The following is a 19,558-nucleotide window of genomic DNA, read 5'->3' on the forward strand; positions in this document are numbered from 1 at the left end:
TCCCAGGCTGCCCATAATCAAAAGGGCACACACGTTGGGGCCAGCCAGATCTTGGGGCTGCCACATACTAGCTGTGTGACCTCGGGTAATTTTACTTAACTCACCTAATTCCAAAGTCCCTGTACTGGAATAATTTTATCTACATCCTAGGTTTTCCATAAGGATTCAAGCGCGTATGTAAAGAGCCTTAAACAGTTTGTAGCATATAGCTGACACTCAAAAAGAGGTAGCCAATTATAGTGCTCACCAGACGTTTATTGAACCCTTTCTGGGTGCCAGGCCCAGGGTTGAGGGATTTACAGGCATTATTTCATTTAATCCTCCCAACAATCCTGGGAGGTGTCCCTACTGTGCTCCTCATGGGCCAGACACTGTGTTAAGTCCTTCACACCCGAACAAATCATTAAATCCTGACAACAGCTGGAGCACAGAGGTTACAGAGCACGGCCAAGGATGCACAGCTCTGTTCCTCAATCCACGCTGGATGGCTGGGTGCTGCTGCCCTCCAAACAGGGCAGTCCCTGAGATGATGGTGGCACGGTGTGACGTTCCTTGGGCTCCATCCACCTGAAGGCATAAACAGAGCATGGAATCCAGGCAACTGAATGGAACCGAATCAAGATTTGGGGACAGTTTTACGGTGGGGAGAGCTTCAGGATGAAGTGCAGCATGAGGGCTTAGAGGACACCTCTGCCCTGTTTGCTGGCACATCTGGGAAGGGACAAGGCAGCAGCCACAGCTGCCACATTCCTGATCTTGCTAAGGACTCGCTCTGGTTCCTGTGATGGGCACCTGGGCTCTGGAAGGTCAGGCAAACCCAGACAGTGCTGGTTCTCCCCGAAGCTGGGAACCAAGAAAACAATGACTGGAAAGTAATGATCTACAGGCTATTCTTGCTGTAATTTTTCCACAGAAACATACTATGTAGAAAGCTAAGTAAATTCTTGGAAACCTGGAAATCCCCCAAAACTGGTAGAAGCTGCTTTTTTTCCCCTACTATTTAATGAAAAAGAGATAGAGAAAAACCACATTTCTTGGATTTAATTTTGTTCACACAAACTTTGTTTTTGTAAAAGAAAAACTGGCGCTGTTTAAGCATGAAACTGTCATTCCAGTAACTCTTTAAAAAGTTGTCTATAATTGTGTGGCTTGGAAAATTAATTTCTTTCCAGATGAAGAAACCCGAAACAGATCTTTTGAGTGAAAATTATTGGCCCCCGCCCCCCTCAGGGGGCAGATGGAACAATGGGAAGGAGCAGAGGAGCGTGTTGGACTCCCAGCCAAACAAAAGGGCTGCCCGCAACTTGCCTAAAATAGAAAGTAAAAGTTAGCCACAGCCTGGCGCCTGGCAGGCCCCTCTTCGGAGCCCTCTGTGGAGCAGCGAGGACCTCGGCAGGATGCTGTCCCAGAGCCTCTCTGGAGAAGTACATAAGCTCCGGAGGCAGTAAAAGCAGAAGCTCAAGCCCCCTGACTCCGCTTCCCACCTGAGAGGCGCAGGTTTGCCCATCAAATTCACCTGACACGGGAGTGGCTTTGCTTTGTTCTGCTGCAGAAATTCAAATCGCAAACGTTTTGGTTCTTTTTAAAGATCGTTGGAGAATGGTACATATTACAAGAGCTTTATTTAATGGAGGAGTTATTGGCGAGGTAATAAACTGCTAATTTGGGGTCAAGCCTTGCCTGCGAACTGTGAAGGACTTGGATTCAAATCCCAGCTTTGCCACTTCCTGTCCGTGTGCCCTTAGCCTCTCCGAGCTCCGGGTCAAACGGCGAGGGTAATTCCTGTCATCCTGGTGTGGTGTGAGGATCAGCAATCCGGGTGAGGAAGGGCCGGCCTGCACGTAGGCAGGGCTTAGGGACCTCCGCTTCCATCCCGCTCTGGCCACGAGAAGGCAGGTGGCTCGCTGCACCTCGCCAGCTCACCTGAGAGGCTGGCAAAGGGAGGGAGGGGGAAGGAGGCAGTGAGAGAGGGAAAGAGAGGGTGGGGGAAGGAAGGAAAGGAAACCCCCAAGCAGGTTCTAATCCTCACATAGCGTCTTATTAATGTTCCTCACGGAATTTGCACCCCAACTGCCCGGCTGACCGTAACACGGATGCCCGCATCCCCTCGTGCGCTCGCAAACGGTTCACACGAAACCGACACGGCAAAGTCACGCCCTCGCGCTGAAGCCGACTTTCCGATTTTGAAAGCTTGTCTCTCCCATATAAAAGGCTTTGTTTTTTCTTTTCGCGCGCTTCTGCCTCCCCGGGCCGGCCCTCCCGCCCCTCCCTCACGGCGCGCACACAAAAGAAGCCCCGAGCGGAGGTACCGGAACCTGCGGGCTTGTTTACCACTCGGGCGGCCGGCGAGGCGCTGCCCGGCGCCGCCACCTACCGGCGGGAGACGGCGCTGCGCCCGGGCGCGGGCCAAGCGCTGCGGGCCGATGACCCAACGCCGCAGGCATCTGAGGATAACCTTTCCCCTTTCTTTCCAAGACCAAATAAGGGGGCTCTTCCCTCTGCGTGCCGGGCCTGTGGCGGTTAGGCCAAGGGGCGTGGAAAGGAGGATCCGGGAACCAGGCTGACAGTCGGCAAAACAACCGACCACATTGTTCCCGCGGCCGCCGGCCTCCTCCCTCCTCCGGGCGGGCACGGCCGTGCCCAGGCGGGGCGCTCCCTGCAGCGCGGACGCGGGGAGCCGGGCGGGCGAGTGCAAGGACCGCCGTCCGGGGTCCCCCAGGGCCCCATCGGCGGCAGCGCAAGCCCCCCTCCCCCCCGAGAAGTGACGGTCAGGGGTCCGCGGGCCCCGCCCTCTTGCGGCGCTCACTGCAGACCCCCGGGTCCGCGGGGCAGCGGGGCGGGGGTTGCAGACCAAGGGGAGCCAGGCCCGGCTGCCAGGCCTCGGGACCCTGGCATCACCCCCGAGGGAGGGAGTCACTGGTGATTGACAGTGTTTGGTAACCACAGAAACCGAGATTTGACCTATATTTTCGAATATGGCCTCAACTCTAGTTTTCCTCCTAGAAATCAAAGTGAGAGAATCTGACCTGACTCGCTGTTAATTTCCCTCCTGGTTTTTATTGCAGAATGCCACCCAGAAGGCTGGGCAAGTCAGGAGACCTCACTGGCTGGTCTGCGGACCTCTTGCGAAGGTCTCCGGGGGCCCGGGGCCGGAAGGCAATGGCTGCCCCTTCTCACTGCCTCCTCCCAACCGCAGGTCCTGCCCACTGATGATGGGTACGTTTCTGGAGGACAATTGGACGATGTTTACCAGGATTTTAAATGTTTGCCGTTTGCCTATTTCATTCCACTTCCAAGTTGTATCCTAGGCAGGTAATGAGGAGCATGTATTCAGATGATGGCCACAGCCCTGCTGATGACAGCAGCAACAGTTGGCCTTCACTGAGCATCTACTATGCGCTAGAAACTGTCATAAATGTCTTACAAATATCTACTCACAACGTCCCCGTGCAGTGGGTATTACTAATACCCCTATTTTATAGAGGAGGAATCTGCGCTCAGAGGTTAGGTTTCCACTCAAGAGCACCCAGCCTGGGAGTGGTAGAGCCAGGATTTATGCTTGGACTGTGGGGCTCCAGAGTCTGTGCCCTTGACCGCAACACTAAATGTTTATCAATGGGGATTTGATTAATTTAGAGTACATCCGTATAATGCAATACTCTCCAGCCACTTAAATGGTAATGTAGATTGGGAATAATTGGCATGGAGAAATGTCCATGACATATTGTTGAGGGAAAACAGCTGCTTACACACCAGCGTGCATAAGAGGATCGTGCAGCTGTGCAGAAGGGCTCTCCTGGCCGTGCTAACTGCGGTCACTTGGTGGGTAGGATCGCAGGGGGCTGATTTCACAGGTATGTTTTCTGTGCTGTTGAACCCTTTCTGGAAGTGAATGTATATTATTTTCTAATAAAACAGCTATTTTACTTTAAAAAAAAGAAATGGCATAAAGGAAATAACACTTCTTGATATACAGATACACATATTCATGTGTGTATATTATACACACACACGTGAGACCACTATCAAGGCTGCGCTGCAGCCCACTCTCTTCCGAAAGGCTTCCTGGATCCCTCAGGTTGAAAGTTACAGCTCCGCACGATCCTCACGAGTAAGAACTCGTGTCCAGACAGATACTCAGCTACGTGAGCACATACCTATGTCGCCAGCTAAACTGTAAATTCAGGAGAGGAGGCCCGGATTGTTTAACTTTTGTCAGTATATCCCTGCGTACCTTGCCCAGCCTTTTACCCATTGCAGGGCTCAAATATTTATCAATAGATTGCTCTGAACTCATGAGGGGGGAACGATCCACAGTAGAATTAATGGCATAGTTAGTTGTTTGATATCTGCTGCTTGGCACACAGTAGGTGCTCTATAAATGTTTGCTAACTGAATGAGCCCAGGGCTGCTCTGCCCCAAGCAGCCCTTCCCCTTGAGAAATCAAAATGAGATCTGCTTCTCCTTGCTCGGGGACCTCTGCCCACCGATGTGGAATCATCTGTATCCAGACCCTCAGGAGGAACTGGCTCTGGTTAACTTAGCAGGAAAGGGTAGCTCTCAGAATTCATGAGAAGGCAGGAGAAGGAGGTTTGGAAGGTGGGTAGACATGAAGGAAATCAGGCAGAAGGAAGACCCAGCCAAGATCATGCCAGGGCGCCCCTAGGCTCTGCCACCCACTGCTCCGGCCCGATGCCGCTGCAGTAAATGGGTTCTGTCTCGTCCCTTTGTCTTGCATCACTTGCTTGAGATTCAAAGCCTCAGATGGCATCACTTGGCTCAACTGAAGTGCTGTGCCTGGCCGTGTGCTGATAACCGTTTAACAACGTGTTCTCCAGTGGAAAACCTCTCATCTCTGGCAATCTGCTGACTTCTATGGTGTAAACAGTCCCACCATGGCCAATTTTTATCTGCCAATCAGTCAACACCTAGCTCAAAAGATTCTCGAGAATTTAAGGATCAGCTCTGGTGGGCTGGTGAATCTTGCTTCAGCCCACCCCTGCATGTGCTGGCTGATGGAGGTTCCCAGAGTAAGGAAGCCCCCCCGAAAGAAAGGTGGTGAGATGCCAGGCAGCCCACAAGAAAATGGCCCACATCCACATCCTGGAGCAATCCAAGCGCTGTGGCAGGGGTGCTAACCAATCTGTAGGTTGCTGTGCTGTCCCTTCTATGGTTAACAGGAGCTCTTAGAGGAATACCCATTCACCCAGGGTGAATGATGGAATTGAAGGAGGTGGGGGGCAGAGATGGGTGGTGGGAGAGATGATTAGGTCCGTTCCCTTCAGGTCTCAGACGGTGCCCCTGCTGTGCTTGTATGGACAGCCCTCCGAGAACAGAGACCCAGACCCGAATTATCCAGTAAGTAGTCTGGAAGCAGTGAAGCCTTCTCCAGGAGGAATTTACCCCATTCGTCGAGTCTCAAGCCCAAGGGCAAGAATAATTATAATAATGGCTTACTATGGTGGACAGAGATCTTCCCACCTGTGCCAGCCCCTGTGCTAAACTTACTCCTTCATCTAGGTAGGTTTTCTAAGGATGGATCACTGATGAACAGTCCCACTGGAATTTGATCCTTTGTCCTCAAGATTTCCTGAGCAGGCATCAGACACCAGTCCACTGGGCCCCCTTTCTGGTAAGGGACGCATGTCAAGAACTCCCTGCGGTCCCTTTGAAGCCCCTCTCTCTTGATTGAGGGAAGGAGGGAAGCAGTTCCACTCCTCCCCTCATGGTGGGGGTGTTGGGACTCTCAGCTCAGTCTTCTCCAAAGAGATGCTCTTGACACATCTTCTTTAACATTCAACAACTCAGTCCTCTGCCCTCAAGTGGGTCCTGGTTTTGAGTGTCATGCGACTGGTTTTGTGCTCACCACTTTGGAATGCAGCCTCTACGGGCCTCGGTGCCTCAGTTGGAAGTTCTGATTTAGCATCCTGCAAGAATTTGCCAACTGAGTGATAATTACAGGGGTCTTGGCCTCATCATAATTTGCTAAATTGTACACTTAGGATTTCGGCATCTTTCTCTACGCAAGTTTATAAAACTACAGACCAAGAATGTTTAAAACTTTGTACATTTACTACCACATGAGAGGTGGAAGGCACTGGTAGAAAGGGAAACAGGTTGATTCTTAGACAAATAGTGCAAGAAATGTCAATGCTAGTTTTAATCATGATCTAGGATCTTAACGGATTAGCCAGCTAAACTGTAAATTCAGGAGAGGAGGCTCGTTGATGATGAGGGTGGGCCCTGAGGTCAGGGGAACTTTGGCATTTGCTGGTGGGGAGGTAAGATAAAATGAAGCCACACTGAGCCTCGGCATGTTCAGTCACATGTTCCACACTGACTCGGCTAAAGTCTTTCCACCAGAGTAGTGACAACTATGGAAAGGCCCCCTTGTGGAGGCTGTGCTTCCCCCGGCCCTCCAGCTCTGCTTCTGTCTCATGGTATCCTGGAGGGGAAGGTCAGTCATCAACCATTAGCTATGGCCTGTGTGCTTCATCCAATAGCCTCTCCACTCTCTAGATCTAGCCTGCATTAGTCAGTCTCAGATAGATGCTGCTGCGGTAACAAACAACCTCCAAATTTCAGTGGCTTACAACAACAAGGTCTTATTTCTTGATCATGCTGTATGCCCATTGTTGGGAGACTGGGGGCCCTGCCCTGCATCGTCCTCACTCCAAAACATAGGTTGACAGAGGATCCGTCAGCCAGAATGTTGCCAGCTGTATGGCAGAGGGAAAGAGAACTTGGCGAATGGTGTGCTGGCTCTTAAAGCTTCTGCCTAGAAGCTACACACATCACTTTCACCCACATTTTATTGGCCAAAGCAAGTCACATAGTTAACTCTGTGTCACATGGCCAACTCCAATTCTATCATTGCCTGGGAAAAGAATGGGAAATATTTGATACGATTTTTTTGAGGACTTCTTCAAGCCCTATCACATGCATTCAGAGGACAGCTGTCTGGGCAAGCAGGGGTGGGACAGACCCCAGAAATAGGTTAAATATTTGGGGTTAAAAAGATAGGACCAAAGGGAAAGTTATGCCTATAAGACGGTGGTGGCAATGGACCCTGTGGGTAGCTGAGAGGAGAGGTTTAAGAGAAATGGCTTGAGTAACTATGTGGGAATGGAAGAATGAGCCAGAATCCAGGAAAGATAAGCAACGAGTGAGGACGTCCTCATTGTCAACCTCTTGACTTCTCCGGATTCCCAGCAATGGGGCTTTCATTGTTGGCTTAGTGGACTTAGCTTGGAAACTCCAGGCTGGCTTCTGTTGGCTGAGGACTTGTAACCCTCCTGAGCGCACGGAGGAAATATTGGCCTTTCTGGCAGATCCCTCTACTGCCCTCTCTACCCACGCCAGACCTGCGCTGAGCCCCTAGTGGGGCTTCCACCTTCCTTTCCCTTAGAAACAAGTCCCAATACATCACTGAGGTGCCTGTATGGGTCCCTTTATTTAAAAAAAAATTATGTAATTTCCAAATACTCGAAGGCAGAGAGACTAGTCCAGTGAACCACATGTACACATTTGGGAAAGATGTTTTCTGCAATTGCACTGTTATTGTAACAGGATCACTACGCTAGACCCTGCAGAAACCTGGTCCCATCCAATCTGCACAGTAAGATTTAATATTTGTCCCATCTTACAGATGAGGAAATTGAGACTCAGAGACATTAAGTGACTTGGCCAAGGACACACAGCCACTGAGGCCAGACCTGATGCCACACCCACCTCTGGCAGGGCTGCAAGAGGGTGCTACAGCCTTTGGGGTGAATGGGGCTGGAATAGAGGCCATGGCAGGGAAGGGGGGCATGTCTTTCTAAACGAATCACTAGCTGCTGTTTGAGCGGCTCTTCTGCAGCCTACTTTGCTCTGAGCTGAGGGTGCAATTATCAGGGGCTAGAAGAAGAAGCCAAATACGAGAAATCAGAAGGATCCTTATTCCCCAAGGAGGTGTCACCATGAAATGGAATGTTCATTCAGCTATTTCTTCTTGTGCTCAGTCATTCGGTAGATACCAATTGAGCAACTACTGTGCGCCGGACCTGGGAATACAAAGATGAGAGAACCAGCCTGGATTCTTGCTCCACCAAGGAGACGCCTGCCTCTCCAGCTTGTTGACTCAGTGATCTCAAAAGCCTTCATTGGAGTCTCAATTTCCTCACCTGTGAAGGTGGGCATACCAACAGTTTCTACACAGCAAGACCGTGTGAAGATTAGAGGAGCTCATGCACATAGATGACTGGGACCTTAGCTTCTTCCATGCCCCTGGGCAGGGGTAACATTCAAAATATTAAATAACCTGGAAGGCACAGGCACCGGCCAGTCAGTCAGACATCTGACTGATCAGAACTGGGTTGGCTAGTGTGCTCAGTACTGGCCTCAGTATTGCTGTGTTTGCATAAATAGATGTTTGGAGAGTTTCAGTAGGTGGTGCCCCATGATCTAATGAAGGAGTTGCATGTAGTCGGCCGGCCTCTTGACCCCTGCTGGCTGAGGCTTATCTATGTGCTCCTGGTCACCACGTGTGGAAAGACCCCACCCCTAACCCCCATGCCCCTTGGCCCCCACTGCACCCATTCTTATAAGTGCAGAGCCAGGAATATTTGGAGAATAACAAAAGACCATGAAGAGAACCAGATCCTCATCTTGTGCTTGAAGCCGACGTCTTTTGCAGTAGTGGGTGCCCAGAAGAGACAGAAGAATGCCTCGCCCCCCAGTGAGCCCTCCCTCCAGGACTGGCCATGTCCAAAGTTCCCACAGAAGAGTCAGTCCCCACGTACCTGCTGGAAGGATCGAGGTGTAGGCAAGAGCTTCCCCGGCTGCTGCTAGGAACCCATCTGAAATAAATTCATTTGTTCTGCGCTAGTTACAGCTTTGTCTTTTAAAGTGGCAGCAAATGTCTTCTAACACTAATGGGGATGATTCTGAAAAAAATGTCTCTAGAAAGGTTTTCTCTTCTTCCAGAACGTTAAGACTCTCTGCATTTCATTACCCAGCGAAGGCTCCCCCTGTTTTCCCTCTTGCACATGATTAAAAACCAATTTGTTCCCGTGTTTGTGTGTGGCTATATGTTTAGACCACAAGCAAGAAGTTAGACAAAGGTAGGAATTGGAATTGGCATCGGAATGGGGAGAAAATAAATCTGCCAGCTCCATTTGGAGAAACCTACATGGAAAGAGAAATTGCAGTGAGAAACTGTGACAGTCGTGTGAAGTATTAATGCATCATTGTGAAGTATTTTAAATCACATTTCTCAGAATCATTTTCCCCATTCAGCTGCTACCAGAAGATGGAGATGTTCTCGTATGGGATCATATGGAGCCGTGCAGCCGGGGTACACCCTCTCTCCCCGAGAGCAGCTCACCGGGGTTTGGAAATGCTAATGAACTACGTGACATGTGACTCTCTGAAGATGCTATTATTACACCTACATTACAGATAAGAGACTGAATCATCAAAAAACATTTTAGGTGATCTGCGCGTGGTGTCAACTTAGAAGTCACTGGTAACAGTTTTGAAGGATGCCTCTGCTTTACTCTGGCTGATGTGAAATCACGCTTACCCCAGGCCAAGGTTAACAGACAAAAGGTGGGGCAGGATTGCTTCCTAAGCTCTCTGACCTTTCCCCATTGTGTGGGAGAGAAGGGAGGGGGTGGGGGGAACCTGCACCCCAGGACTGCACACACCTGCTGTTGGTTGACCATTGAAGGAGGCTGGACAGATTCCAAATGGACAAATGGACGGCAGCATTGCTCCAAGGCTGCAGCAGGGCCATTCCCTCAAAGTTGCCTCAAAAACCTATGCCTTCCAGGCCGGCCTGGTGGCACAGCGGTTAAGTTCGCACCTTCGGCTTCTTGGCGGCCCAGGTTCGCCGGTTTGGACCCTGGGTGCAGATATGGCACCACTTGATAAAAGCCTTGCTGTGGTAGGCGTCCCATGTATAAAGTAGAGGAAGATGGGCATGGATGTTAGCTCAGGGCCAGTCTTCCTCAGCAAAAAGAGGAGAATTGGCAGTAGTTAGTTAACTTTGAGAGGGTGGTGAATCCTGAAAACATTGCCACTTCAAAAATGGGAGAGGGTTTATGTTTGCAGGAGAGGGAGGCCAACAGGCACATTTAGGAAGATGCTACCTAGGTTCTGGAAAGGCCTTCCAAACAAGCACCCAAATATTTAGTGACGCAAATGTTTGAACATCTGCCCAGGCGAGCGCAGGGTCTTGAAAACAGCAGATACAAACCCCAGACTGTGATCTGTGTGGTCTAAACAAAGTTTTAAAAAGAAGCAAATTTACGTGTTAGAAGCAGAATCTCCTACTTCTTTAGCATCACTGCACCTGCATTTTCAGACGGCCCCCAGCTGCCCCTGTGGATGGGGCACGCACTCTCCAGTGCTTCTCTTCCCCATAGGACCCACATCACCCAGGGCCCCCCAGCATGGAAGCTGAACATCAGCTGCCATTTATCATTTCATTTGCACCATTGTTTTTATTATAGAAGCCTCGAGTTTTTCTTTGTACCTGGCCTCTGTCAAACATGAAAAAAATGAAACCTAAACACGTTGATGCCACTGGCTGGCTCCTTGAAGACATCTGAGTTTGCATCCCTTGATATGGAAGATTGCCTCTCCTGGAAGCCAGATGCCAGCGAGGTTTCTTCTGGATAATATCTTTCCTAAGGAGGGATCTGGGCCCCCTGCGGCATCCAACTGTTGTTTGTTTTCGAGGAAATAAAAATAATAAAGCTAGTATTTATTGAGCACTTACTCTGTGTCTGGCAATTTTCCAAGTTCCTTACATGAGTTAACTCATGTAATTCTCACAAGAATATGCAGTAAACACAATTATTATTTTATAGATGAAGAAATAGAGGCATAAAGAACTGGAACAACTTGCCCAGGGTCTCTTAGCAAGGAAGTGGCAGAATCAGGATTCGAATGCAAGCCAGCGGGCGCAGAGAGGGTGCAGTTAACCACTGTGTGCTCTGCCCGTGTGTGCTGTGTGTGTCTTTCCTCGAGCCGTTTTCACAGGTTTGTTAGTCACGATTGGCTAGCCCATATTACAGCAGTAACCCGCAAATCTCAGCAGCTTAAAACAACACAGGTTTGTTTCTCACTTATGGTACATGATGATTGAGGATCAGCTGATGTGTCACTGTTGTCCTAGATGGACAGAGTTGACCCATCTGGAACACTGCCAGTAGCCGTGGCAGAAGGGAAAGAGACAGCCATTGTGCATCAGCTTTTCAAGGCCTCCTCCAGGAAGAGGAGTTTATTAGTCTGCTCATATTTCATCTGCCAGAGCAAGCCCAACTCCAGGGGCCTGGGCAGTGTGCAGAGAGGGGGACTGCAAACAGTCTACACAACAGGAGATGGAGCTAAACTGCAGGAGAGACATTCAGGAGCCTCAGAGAACCAGTAGAGTTGTTGGGGGCCCAGAAGACAAAGTTTGGCAGAGAGTTAAGAGGGGCGCTTTTCTCCCTGCCTCTGCTCATGCCTCCTAGATGGGAGGAACCTTGGAAGGCCCACCTATCTGGAATAGTGGCATGAAAAGAAGCACACTCCACTACCCAGGGCCTTTGCATATGCTGTTCCCTCTGCCTGACTCTCTCTTCCCCACCCTACCCCACCCCCACGCCTACCTAGTTCCTATTCATCCTTCACGTCTCAGCCTTAAATTCAATTCCTCTGGGAAGCCTCCCTCATATCTTTGACTGGATTAGGGCTTTCTGTTATTCTTCATAGCACACTGTGGCTTTACTTTTCAGTGCTTATTAAACATTATCATTGCTCATTGATTTGTGTGATAATGTGATTTGCGCTTGTCTTCGCTAAACGCCTGGAAGCTTCCTAAGGGCTGGTTCCAAGCCTGTCTCGCTCACCTCTGTATCCCAGCACCTGGGACAGTACCAGGCTCAGCGCCGAGTCTCTCCCCTATACCGATGACCGCCTGTCTGGGGCGTGCAGGGGGATGCCTGCAGCTGATAAACAGGCTCACGGGCCAACATGAGGTCCCCCTTTGAGGGGCCAAGAAATCATTTAGGAGGAATTTCCAAGGGTCCCAAGGTCCTATAGTTGGGGTGGAATTAAGACAGGAAAGAGTCCATTGAAAGGTGAGCACTGTGGTGTTAGGGGTCTCTCTCCCAGAAGCAGAATGGGAGTCAAGGATCAGGAGCAGGTAGCGAATATGAGAGGTGATCCCAGCCGATCCTAGCAGGGGGCTGGGGAAGTGAGGCAGGGGTGGGAAGGAGCCAGAGCATTATCAAGTCTCCACTGTGGGCCATGTAAGCACAATCTGCTGGAGCACTCTGGGAGTAGCACACAACGCTGAGCCACCCCATCTGTGGGGTTGAGGAGCCGGCGTATCCATACACCAACTCCAGTTGATCACTGGGAAGAGGTGCTCCCAGGCGCCTGCTGAGTAGACAGCAAAGCTGGCTCTTCCAGCAAAAGAAAACCTCAGACAGAGATGCAGCTGCCAGAAGTTGGGAGGAACAGAGGACATGGGCAGGGCCCAGGCGGCCTCCACTTCGCTAAGAAAGAGTAAATTCACCCTTGTTCTCCCTGTGCCATCTTCTATAAATGGTGACAGCTTAGGCTCTGCTCCAAGGCCCTCAAAATGTATTTCACATTTTCTGGCCCTCTGGGAGCAGGCGAGGAAGTCCTCGCATAGGCTCAGGCTAGTCTTGTGTAGAATTTGTTTATGGCTTGGCCATATCTCACTCCCCTTTCACTGATCGTTCATCATTTCATTTAATAGACCCTCAAGTACTTATTGGGTCTCTTCTGTTTGGTTGGCACTGAGCCAGAGGCTGGGGCCCAAAATCAGATAAAACACAGTCTCTGCTCTGAAGTACTTAGTGAAACAGTATTCCAGTGTTTGGAAAGCTGCTAAATGCCAAACAAGATACTGTGCTAAGAAAGTTGGGAAACCTTCGAGAAGCATCACCTCTTCTTGGATAATCATAAAGCACCCCCACATATTAAAGGCTTTGAGAAGGACTGCAGAAAAGAAGTCGTTTAACTATTTTATCCAGGAGTTTCCAAACTTATTTGACACTGGAACCCTTTTATACCAAATCGCCTGTATTAACATTCCAAAGAACTAGAATTCTGTGGAACACACTTTGAGAAAGCTGTTTGATTTCTGTCCAATCTGTTGAAGGCCTGAATGGAACAAAAAGGCTGAGTGAGGGAGGAGTCGCTCCCTCGGCCTCACGGTCTTTGAGCTGAGACACGGATCTTCTCCTGCCTTCAGACTTGGCCTTGAACAGGAGCTTACATTGTCGGTTCTTCGGTATCTCCAGCTTGCTGACTGCAGATCTGAGGACTTCTCAGCCTTCGTAATTGTCGAGGAACTTATTACAAGGAATTGCCAATTCCTTAAACTAAACCATATATGTGTGTGTCTGTCTGTGTGTGCGTGCCGTTGGTTCTGTTTCTCTGGAGAACCCTGACTAATGCAGATTTGGGGACAGATTTTGGTAGGATGGTAGTCCACCGGGCCTTCTGGTTCATAGACTGCTTTGCGGATGAGTAGCTGTGGTGGAAATCATACCTCCTTCACACCCTGCTCTGGGATATAGCCACCATCTCATCCCTTGATGAGTTGGAGTTCTTTGTTCTAGGAAACATGTAAATTGTACATTCACTTAGAACATTATTCATAAATTCCAATGGGAAAAAGTCCAAATAGTGGAAACACTGATACAGTAATTACACTTAGTTCTGAGGCTAATTTTATTGCAAAATTTTCCTTAAATTATGTTTCTTGACTTTGCCCATAATCATTACGAGTTAAGCACTTACGGGAAATCAGCATACGGCTCTTTAATGAATCAACAGTGCGTGACCAACAAGTGTGGAGGTTGGTGTTTATTTTGAGATCAAAGGGAGAAAAATTAAGCCCAGAGATACCTGTTTTCTGGAGAAATCACACTCTTGTGTGTTAGGGGGACGGGAAGCTTCTTAATTTAATGGTTTTCTCCTCACTGTCCTATTTACTGGCACCACGAATCTGAATCTATAAAAAGGGTTTCAATATTGCCCTCCTGGCTACATACTACACGATTATGTACTTTTAATGAATAGATTTCCAAAGAGTGTCATTCCATTTTACCCTCGCAGCCAAACAACAGAGGGTGTGGCCTTTCCTTAAAGAATGGCTTTCTGTAATTCACATCCAAGACAACACAGAGACAGGAAGAAACTGAGGGGCCGTGCCCTGTGACTGGAGCAAAAGTCAGGCTTCAAAGATGACGAGAATTTCTTTCCGGAACTTTAAAAAGATGTATGCTGACTATGTAATACAGGGCGAGGCCAAAGTCTGGCCGAATAACTGGTCACAAATCTGGTCCATTCCATCCCCGTGCTTCCTGAATGCCTCCTGCTTACCGAAAAGAGTTCTGCAAAATCCTTGCTGCCTGATAGCTCTCATGTGGACAGTACTCCATCTAGTGGTGAACAGGATGATTGCAAAAATAGAATCACAGATCACATGCCAACTATTCCAAAACTGGGCTTCGGACCTAAGTTATCTATGCCGGTGGTTCTCAGACTTTGCTACACTTTAAAAATTACCCGGGGAGCTCGTAAAAATCTGATGCCCAGACTACACCCAACACCCGTTAAATCAGAATCTCTGAGAGTGGGGCCCAGGCAGCAGCATTTTTAAAACTCACCAGATGATTCTAGTGAGAACCAGTGATCTCTGCAACCAGAAGAATGCATTAAAAGGTAGAAAAACTTCCTGCAGTTATTTCATATCATATATTTCATTAAAAAATATTTCAAATGTAGAGAGGGTTTTTTTTTCTGTCTTCTTTGAAATTTGATCGTTTTTAAAAATGGGATCAACATGCAGAATACCAGAGAGATTATAGACAGACTTGAATCAGAGCTCTTGGGTTCCAGTCTCTGCTCCACCACACACCTGCTCTGTGACCTTTTGGTGCCACAGCTTCCTACCAATAAACCAGGACTGATGGGAGCACAACCTCATTGGTCCTGATGTTTCCATCTAAGTGAATCACTTAGAACCGACTCTACTGCATAATAAATGCGATTTAAATGTGTGTTATTAAGAGTCTATAACATTACTTTGCAAGTTGCTTTTTCCACTTAAATACATTATGGACATCTCATACAGTCCACACAACAGATCTAACTCGTTCCTCAATAGCTGCAAAAAGCCATCTGTGAACACACATCCTTTGAAGTATAGCATCTACCAAATGGATTTGCTGAGTTCAATGGTCTATACGTTTCACATTTTAACCAATGCTGCCAGCCAGCTTCCTTTACCGAAAGGAAGTAATTCTCCCTCCCACTAACATTGTATGAGATGGTCTGTTTCCTCTACAGCTTCGTAAGAACTGAACGTGCTTTTGGAGCCTTCTAATTCTTCCACTATGGTTGGTGAAAAATGCTATCACGTTGATACAAATCGCAGTTCCCCATCTAGAAGAGAGTCTGGAGATCTTTTCAAATGTTTATTGGCCATTTTCATTTCCTCTATCACATGTTACCCAGTCACATCCTTTGTTCAAGTTTCTATTGGGTTGAGTTTTTTTTTTTTTAAATCAGTTGCCAGCTCTCCCGTTATATTAGGGACACTAATTCGTCCGTTAAGAAAGTGGCGAACATTTTTCCCAGTACGTTTTTGCATTTTAACTTTTTGTAGTCAAACTTGTTAGTCTTTCCTCTTACGGATTCTAGATCCTCAGTTTCGTGTGAGTCCTCTCTCCTCTCCAGTCTTGAGGCTGTGCAAATTTTCTCAAAAATTATTTTACCATCCTTTGTTTTATGGTTTTCGTCTCAAGTTTTAATCCATTCATAATGATTTTATTCATGGTTGGAGGCATTTTTTGCAGCTCAATAACAATTATCCCGATAGCATTTGTTAAATAAATCATCTTCTCCCCACTGAACAGAAATGCTGTCTTGATCATGTTTTAAATTTGAATATATACTCAGATCTTTTTTATTTTCTAGTTTTCTGATCTTTAAGTTCATTTATGAGCCCAAACCATACGGTTTTAAAAAAAATTATTACATTAGCAACGTGGAAAGTTTAAGTATCTGGTAAGGAAATCCTGCTTTGAATATTCTTTTTTGAAATTAAAGATTTTTGTTGTCAATTCGAAACCACTTAGAATTTCCTCAATATACATGCTAAAGTGCTTTTTATACAGCTCTAGGAAAACACCATTGATATTCTGAGTGGAATTAATTTAAGGTAAATATTTATTTGGAAATCATTGACACTTTGATGATTATTAATTCTTCCCATCCAAGGGCATGCTGTGCCCCATCATTTGTTCAAATATTGTTTTTATGCCTTTAACAAAACGTTATGGCTTTCTTCAGGGAGGTCTCATACTTTTGGCAAATTTTTATAATGAAATAAGATAATCCCCATAAAACAGCCCAAACATCCAGCATATAGTAACTATTAAAAATGTTAGCTATTATTATTGTTGTTGTTGTTATCTTTGCTTAATTCTCATTAAATAAAATCATAGAAAAAGCAAGGCTTAAAAAACTCTTGCTGATGAACTCACACGGATCCTCAATATTGTATAAAGGTTAATTCTCTCCAAAATTGAGCTATAGACTCAATGCAGTCTTATTAAGAATTTCAGATGTTGTGTGTGCATGTGTATGTGTTTGTGAATTCACAAGTTGATTGTAAAATTTATACAGCAATATAATGTTTCAAAAATAGCCAGGGTAATCTTGAAGAAAGAGAACCAGGAAGAGGACTTACACTACAGGATATCAAGGCTTGTTATAAAGCTCAGTCATTAAGGCAATGTGGCATTGGAGCAAGATTACACAAATGATCAATGGAACAAAATAGAGAGTCCAGAAGTAAACACACAAGCTCAGTTTACAATAAAGCTGACACTTTCGTCATCAGATTAATGGGAAAGGATGATCTTTTCAATAAATAGTGCTGGGTCAATTAGAAATCAATGTGGACAAAATTTATGTTGATCTCTATAAACACCCTACACAAAAATCGATTCCAGATGGACATAGAAAATCTTAAGGAATCCATACCAAAAAAGACTACTACAGATAATAAATGAGTTCAGTGTTGCAGGATATAAAAATCAGTGGTACTTCTATATACTAGCCATGATTAATCTGAAAATGAAATTAAGAAAACAATTCCATTAACAATAGCATTACAGAGAATAGCATACTTAGGAATAAATCTAACAAAAGAAATGCAAGACTTGTATACTGAAAATTACAAAATGTCATTGAAAGAAATTGAAGACCTAAATAAATGGAAAGATGGTTCATGTTTATGGATTGGAACAGTTACTGTTGGTAAGATGGCAATACTCCTCAAGTTGATCAACAGATTCAACACAATCTCTATCAAAATCTCAGCTGCCTTTTTTGTAGCAATTGACAAATTGATACAGAAGTTCCAGGAACCCAAAATAGCCCAAACAATTTGAAAAATAAGAACAAAGTTGGAAGATGCACACTTCTTAATTTTAAAACTTACTACGAATCTGCAACAATCAAGACAGAGTGGTACTGGCCTAAAGATAGCCATATAGATCAATGGGATAGAATTGAGAGTCCAGAAATAAACCCATACATTTATGATCGATTGATTTTGACAAAGATGCCAAAACAATTCAATGAGAGAAAGAAGAGTCTTTACAACAAATAGTGTTGGGACAACTGAATATCCACACGCAAAGGAATGAAATTGGATCCCTACCTCACACCATACCCCAAAATTCTCTCAAAATGGATCATAGACCAAAGCTACAACTATCGAACTCTTAGAAGAAAACATAGGAGTAAACCTTTGTGACCTTGAATTAGGTGATGGTTTCTTAGATATGACACCAAAACACAAGTAACCAAAGAAAAAAAATAGATAAATTAGACTTCAACAAAACTAAAAAATTTTTCTGCTTCAAAGGACACTATCAAGAAAGTGAAGGGCCAACCCACAGAATGGGAGAAAATGTTTGCAAATTATATGTGTGATAAGAAACTCGTATCCAGAATATATAAATAATTTTTAGAACTCAACACTGAAATAAAAAAACAATTAAAAAATGGACAAAAGATATGAATAAACATTTCTCCAAAGAAGATACACAAATGGCCAGTAAACACATGGAAAGATGCTAAACATCAGTAGTCATTAGGAAAATGTAAATCAAAACCACAATGAAATACCACTTCACACCCTCTAGGATGGCATAACCAAAAAGACAGACAATAAGCAAGATTGGCAAGGATGTGGAGAAATTGGAGCCCTCATACCTTGCTAGTGGTAATGTAAAATGGTGAGACTGTTTCTGAGAAGTTTGGCCATTTCTCAAAAAGTTAAACGTAGAGTTATCATATAACCCAGCAATTCCACTCATAGCTTTAAATCGAAGAGAATTGAAAACATATGTTCACACAAAAACTTGTACACACATGTTCACAACAGCATTATTCATAATAACAAATAAGTAGAAAAAACTCAAATGTCCATCAACTGATGAAATGATAAACAAAATCTGTTATATGTATACAATGGAATAGTATTCAGCCATAGAAAGGAATGAAGGACTGATACATGCCACAACACGGTGAACTCTGAAAACTTTATGCCAAGTGTTATAGGTCAGACACAATAGAACACATATTGTATGATTCTATTTATATGAAGTGTTCAGAGTAGGCAAATCAATAGAGACAAAAAGCTGAGTGGTTGCCAAGGACTGGAGGAGGAGGGAATAAGTGACAGCTCATGGGAATGGGGTTTCTTTTGGGGGCTGATGAAAATGTTCTGGAATTAGATAGTGGTGATGAATGCACACCTGTGTGAATAAACTAGCAACCACTGAAATGTATGCCCTAAATAGGTGTATTTATGGTATGTGAACTATATTTCAATGTGAAAAAGACACCATTAAGAAAGGGAAGAGACAAGACTCAGAGGGAGAGAAGATATTTGCAATACATATAACCAGAGAGGTATGACCACAGATACAAGAGAGAAATTGGATCAAGAATATGTGAAAAACAAATCAGTGAGCAAAAGCCACACAAGCTTACAGAAAAATGGGCAAAAGATGTGAACAGACCTGTCACAAAAGAGTAGCCAATAAATATATGAAAAGATGTTTGACCTCATTAGTGATCAGGATAATGTAAAACTCTAACCCGATCATAATACTACCCCCAATCCTAATCCTAAACCTTAACTCATAAACATCCATTGTAATGGCTACAGTTTAAAATGCTGGAAAACCCCTGGGACATTACCCTTTTCATCATCCCCAAAGGGAACCACGGCTCTGACTTCTGACCCCATAGCTTGGTTTTGTTTGTTTTTGAATTGTATATTCTTGTGAGTCTGGCTTCTTTCACTCAACCTTATGTTTGTGAAATTAATCCATGCTGCTGCGTGTAGCAACAGGTCATTCCTTTTGTTTGCTGTGTTATGTTACATTGCGTGAATAGATCACAATTTACTTACTCATTATTTCTGTTGCTAAGCATTTGGGTTGTTTCCAGTTCTTGGCTGTTA

General features: G+C 45.7%; 1 protein-coding gene across 1 annotated transcript; it reads right to left on the bottom strand.

Moving 5' to 3' along the window:
- Positions 1–241: 241 nt before the first annotated feature.
- LOC123275983 (uncharacterized) lies at positions 242–5,408 on the bottom strand. The gene is made up of 4 exons (XM_070519522.1): positions 5,404–5,408; positions 3,105–3,224; positions 2,084–2,999; positions 242–567 (listed from the first exon to the last, which is right to left on the bottom strand). The coding sequence occupies exons 1-4, from the start codon at positions 5,406–5,408 to the stop codon at positions 358–360; spliced, it is 1,251 nt and encodes a 416-aa protein (XP_070375623.1). The 3' UTR covers positions 242–357.
- Positions 5,409–19,558: the final 14,150 nt, after the last annotated feature.

The sequence above is a fragment of the Equus asinus genome, chromosome 2 (assembly GCF_041296235.1).
Source record: "Equus asinus isolate D_3611 breed Donkey chromosome 2, EquAss-T2T_v2, whole genome shotgun sequence".
Lineage (NCBI taxonomy): Eukaryota > Metazoa > Chordata > Mammalia > Perissodactyla > Equidae > Equus > Equus asinus.

Excerpts from the sequence above, each read along its gene's own strand:
- LOC123275983 (XM_070519522.1), bottom strand. Across the intron at positions 3,000-3,104 it reads AGAGGTCCGCAGACCAGCCA|GAGGAAAACTAGAGTTGAGG; the intron begins GTGAGGTCTCCT and ends TTTGATTTCTAG. Across the intron at positions 568-2,083 it reads ATGCGGGCATCCGTGTTACG|GTGGATGGAGCCCAAGGAAC; the intron begins GTCAGCCGGGCA and ends TTATGCCTTCAG.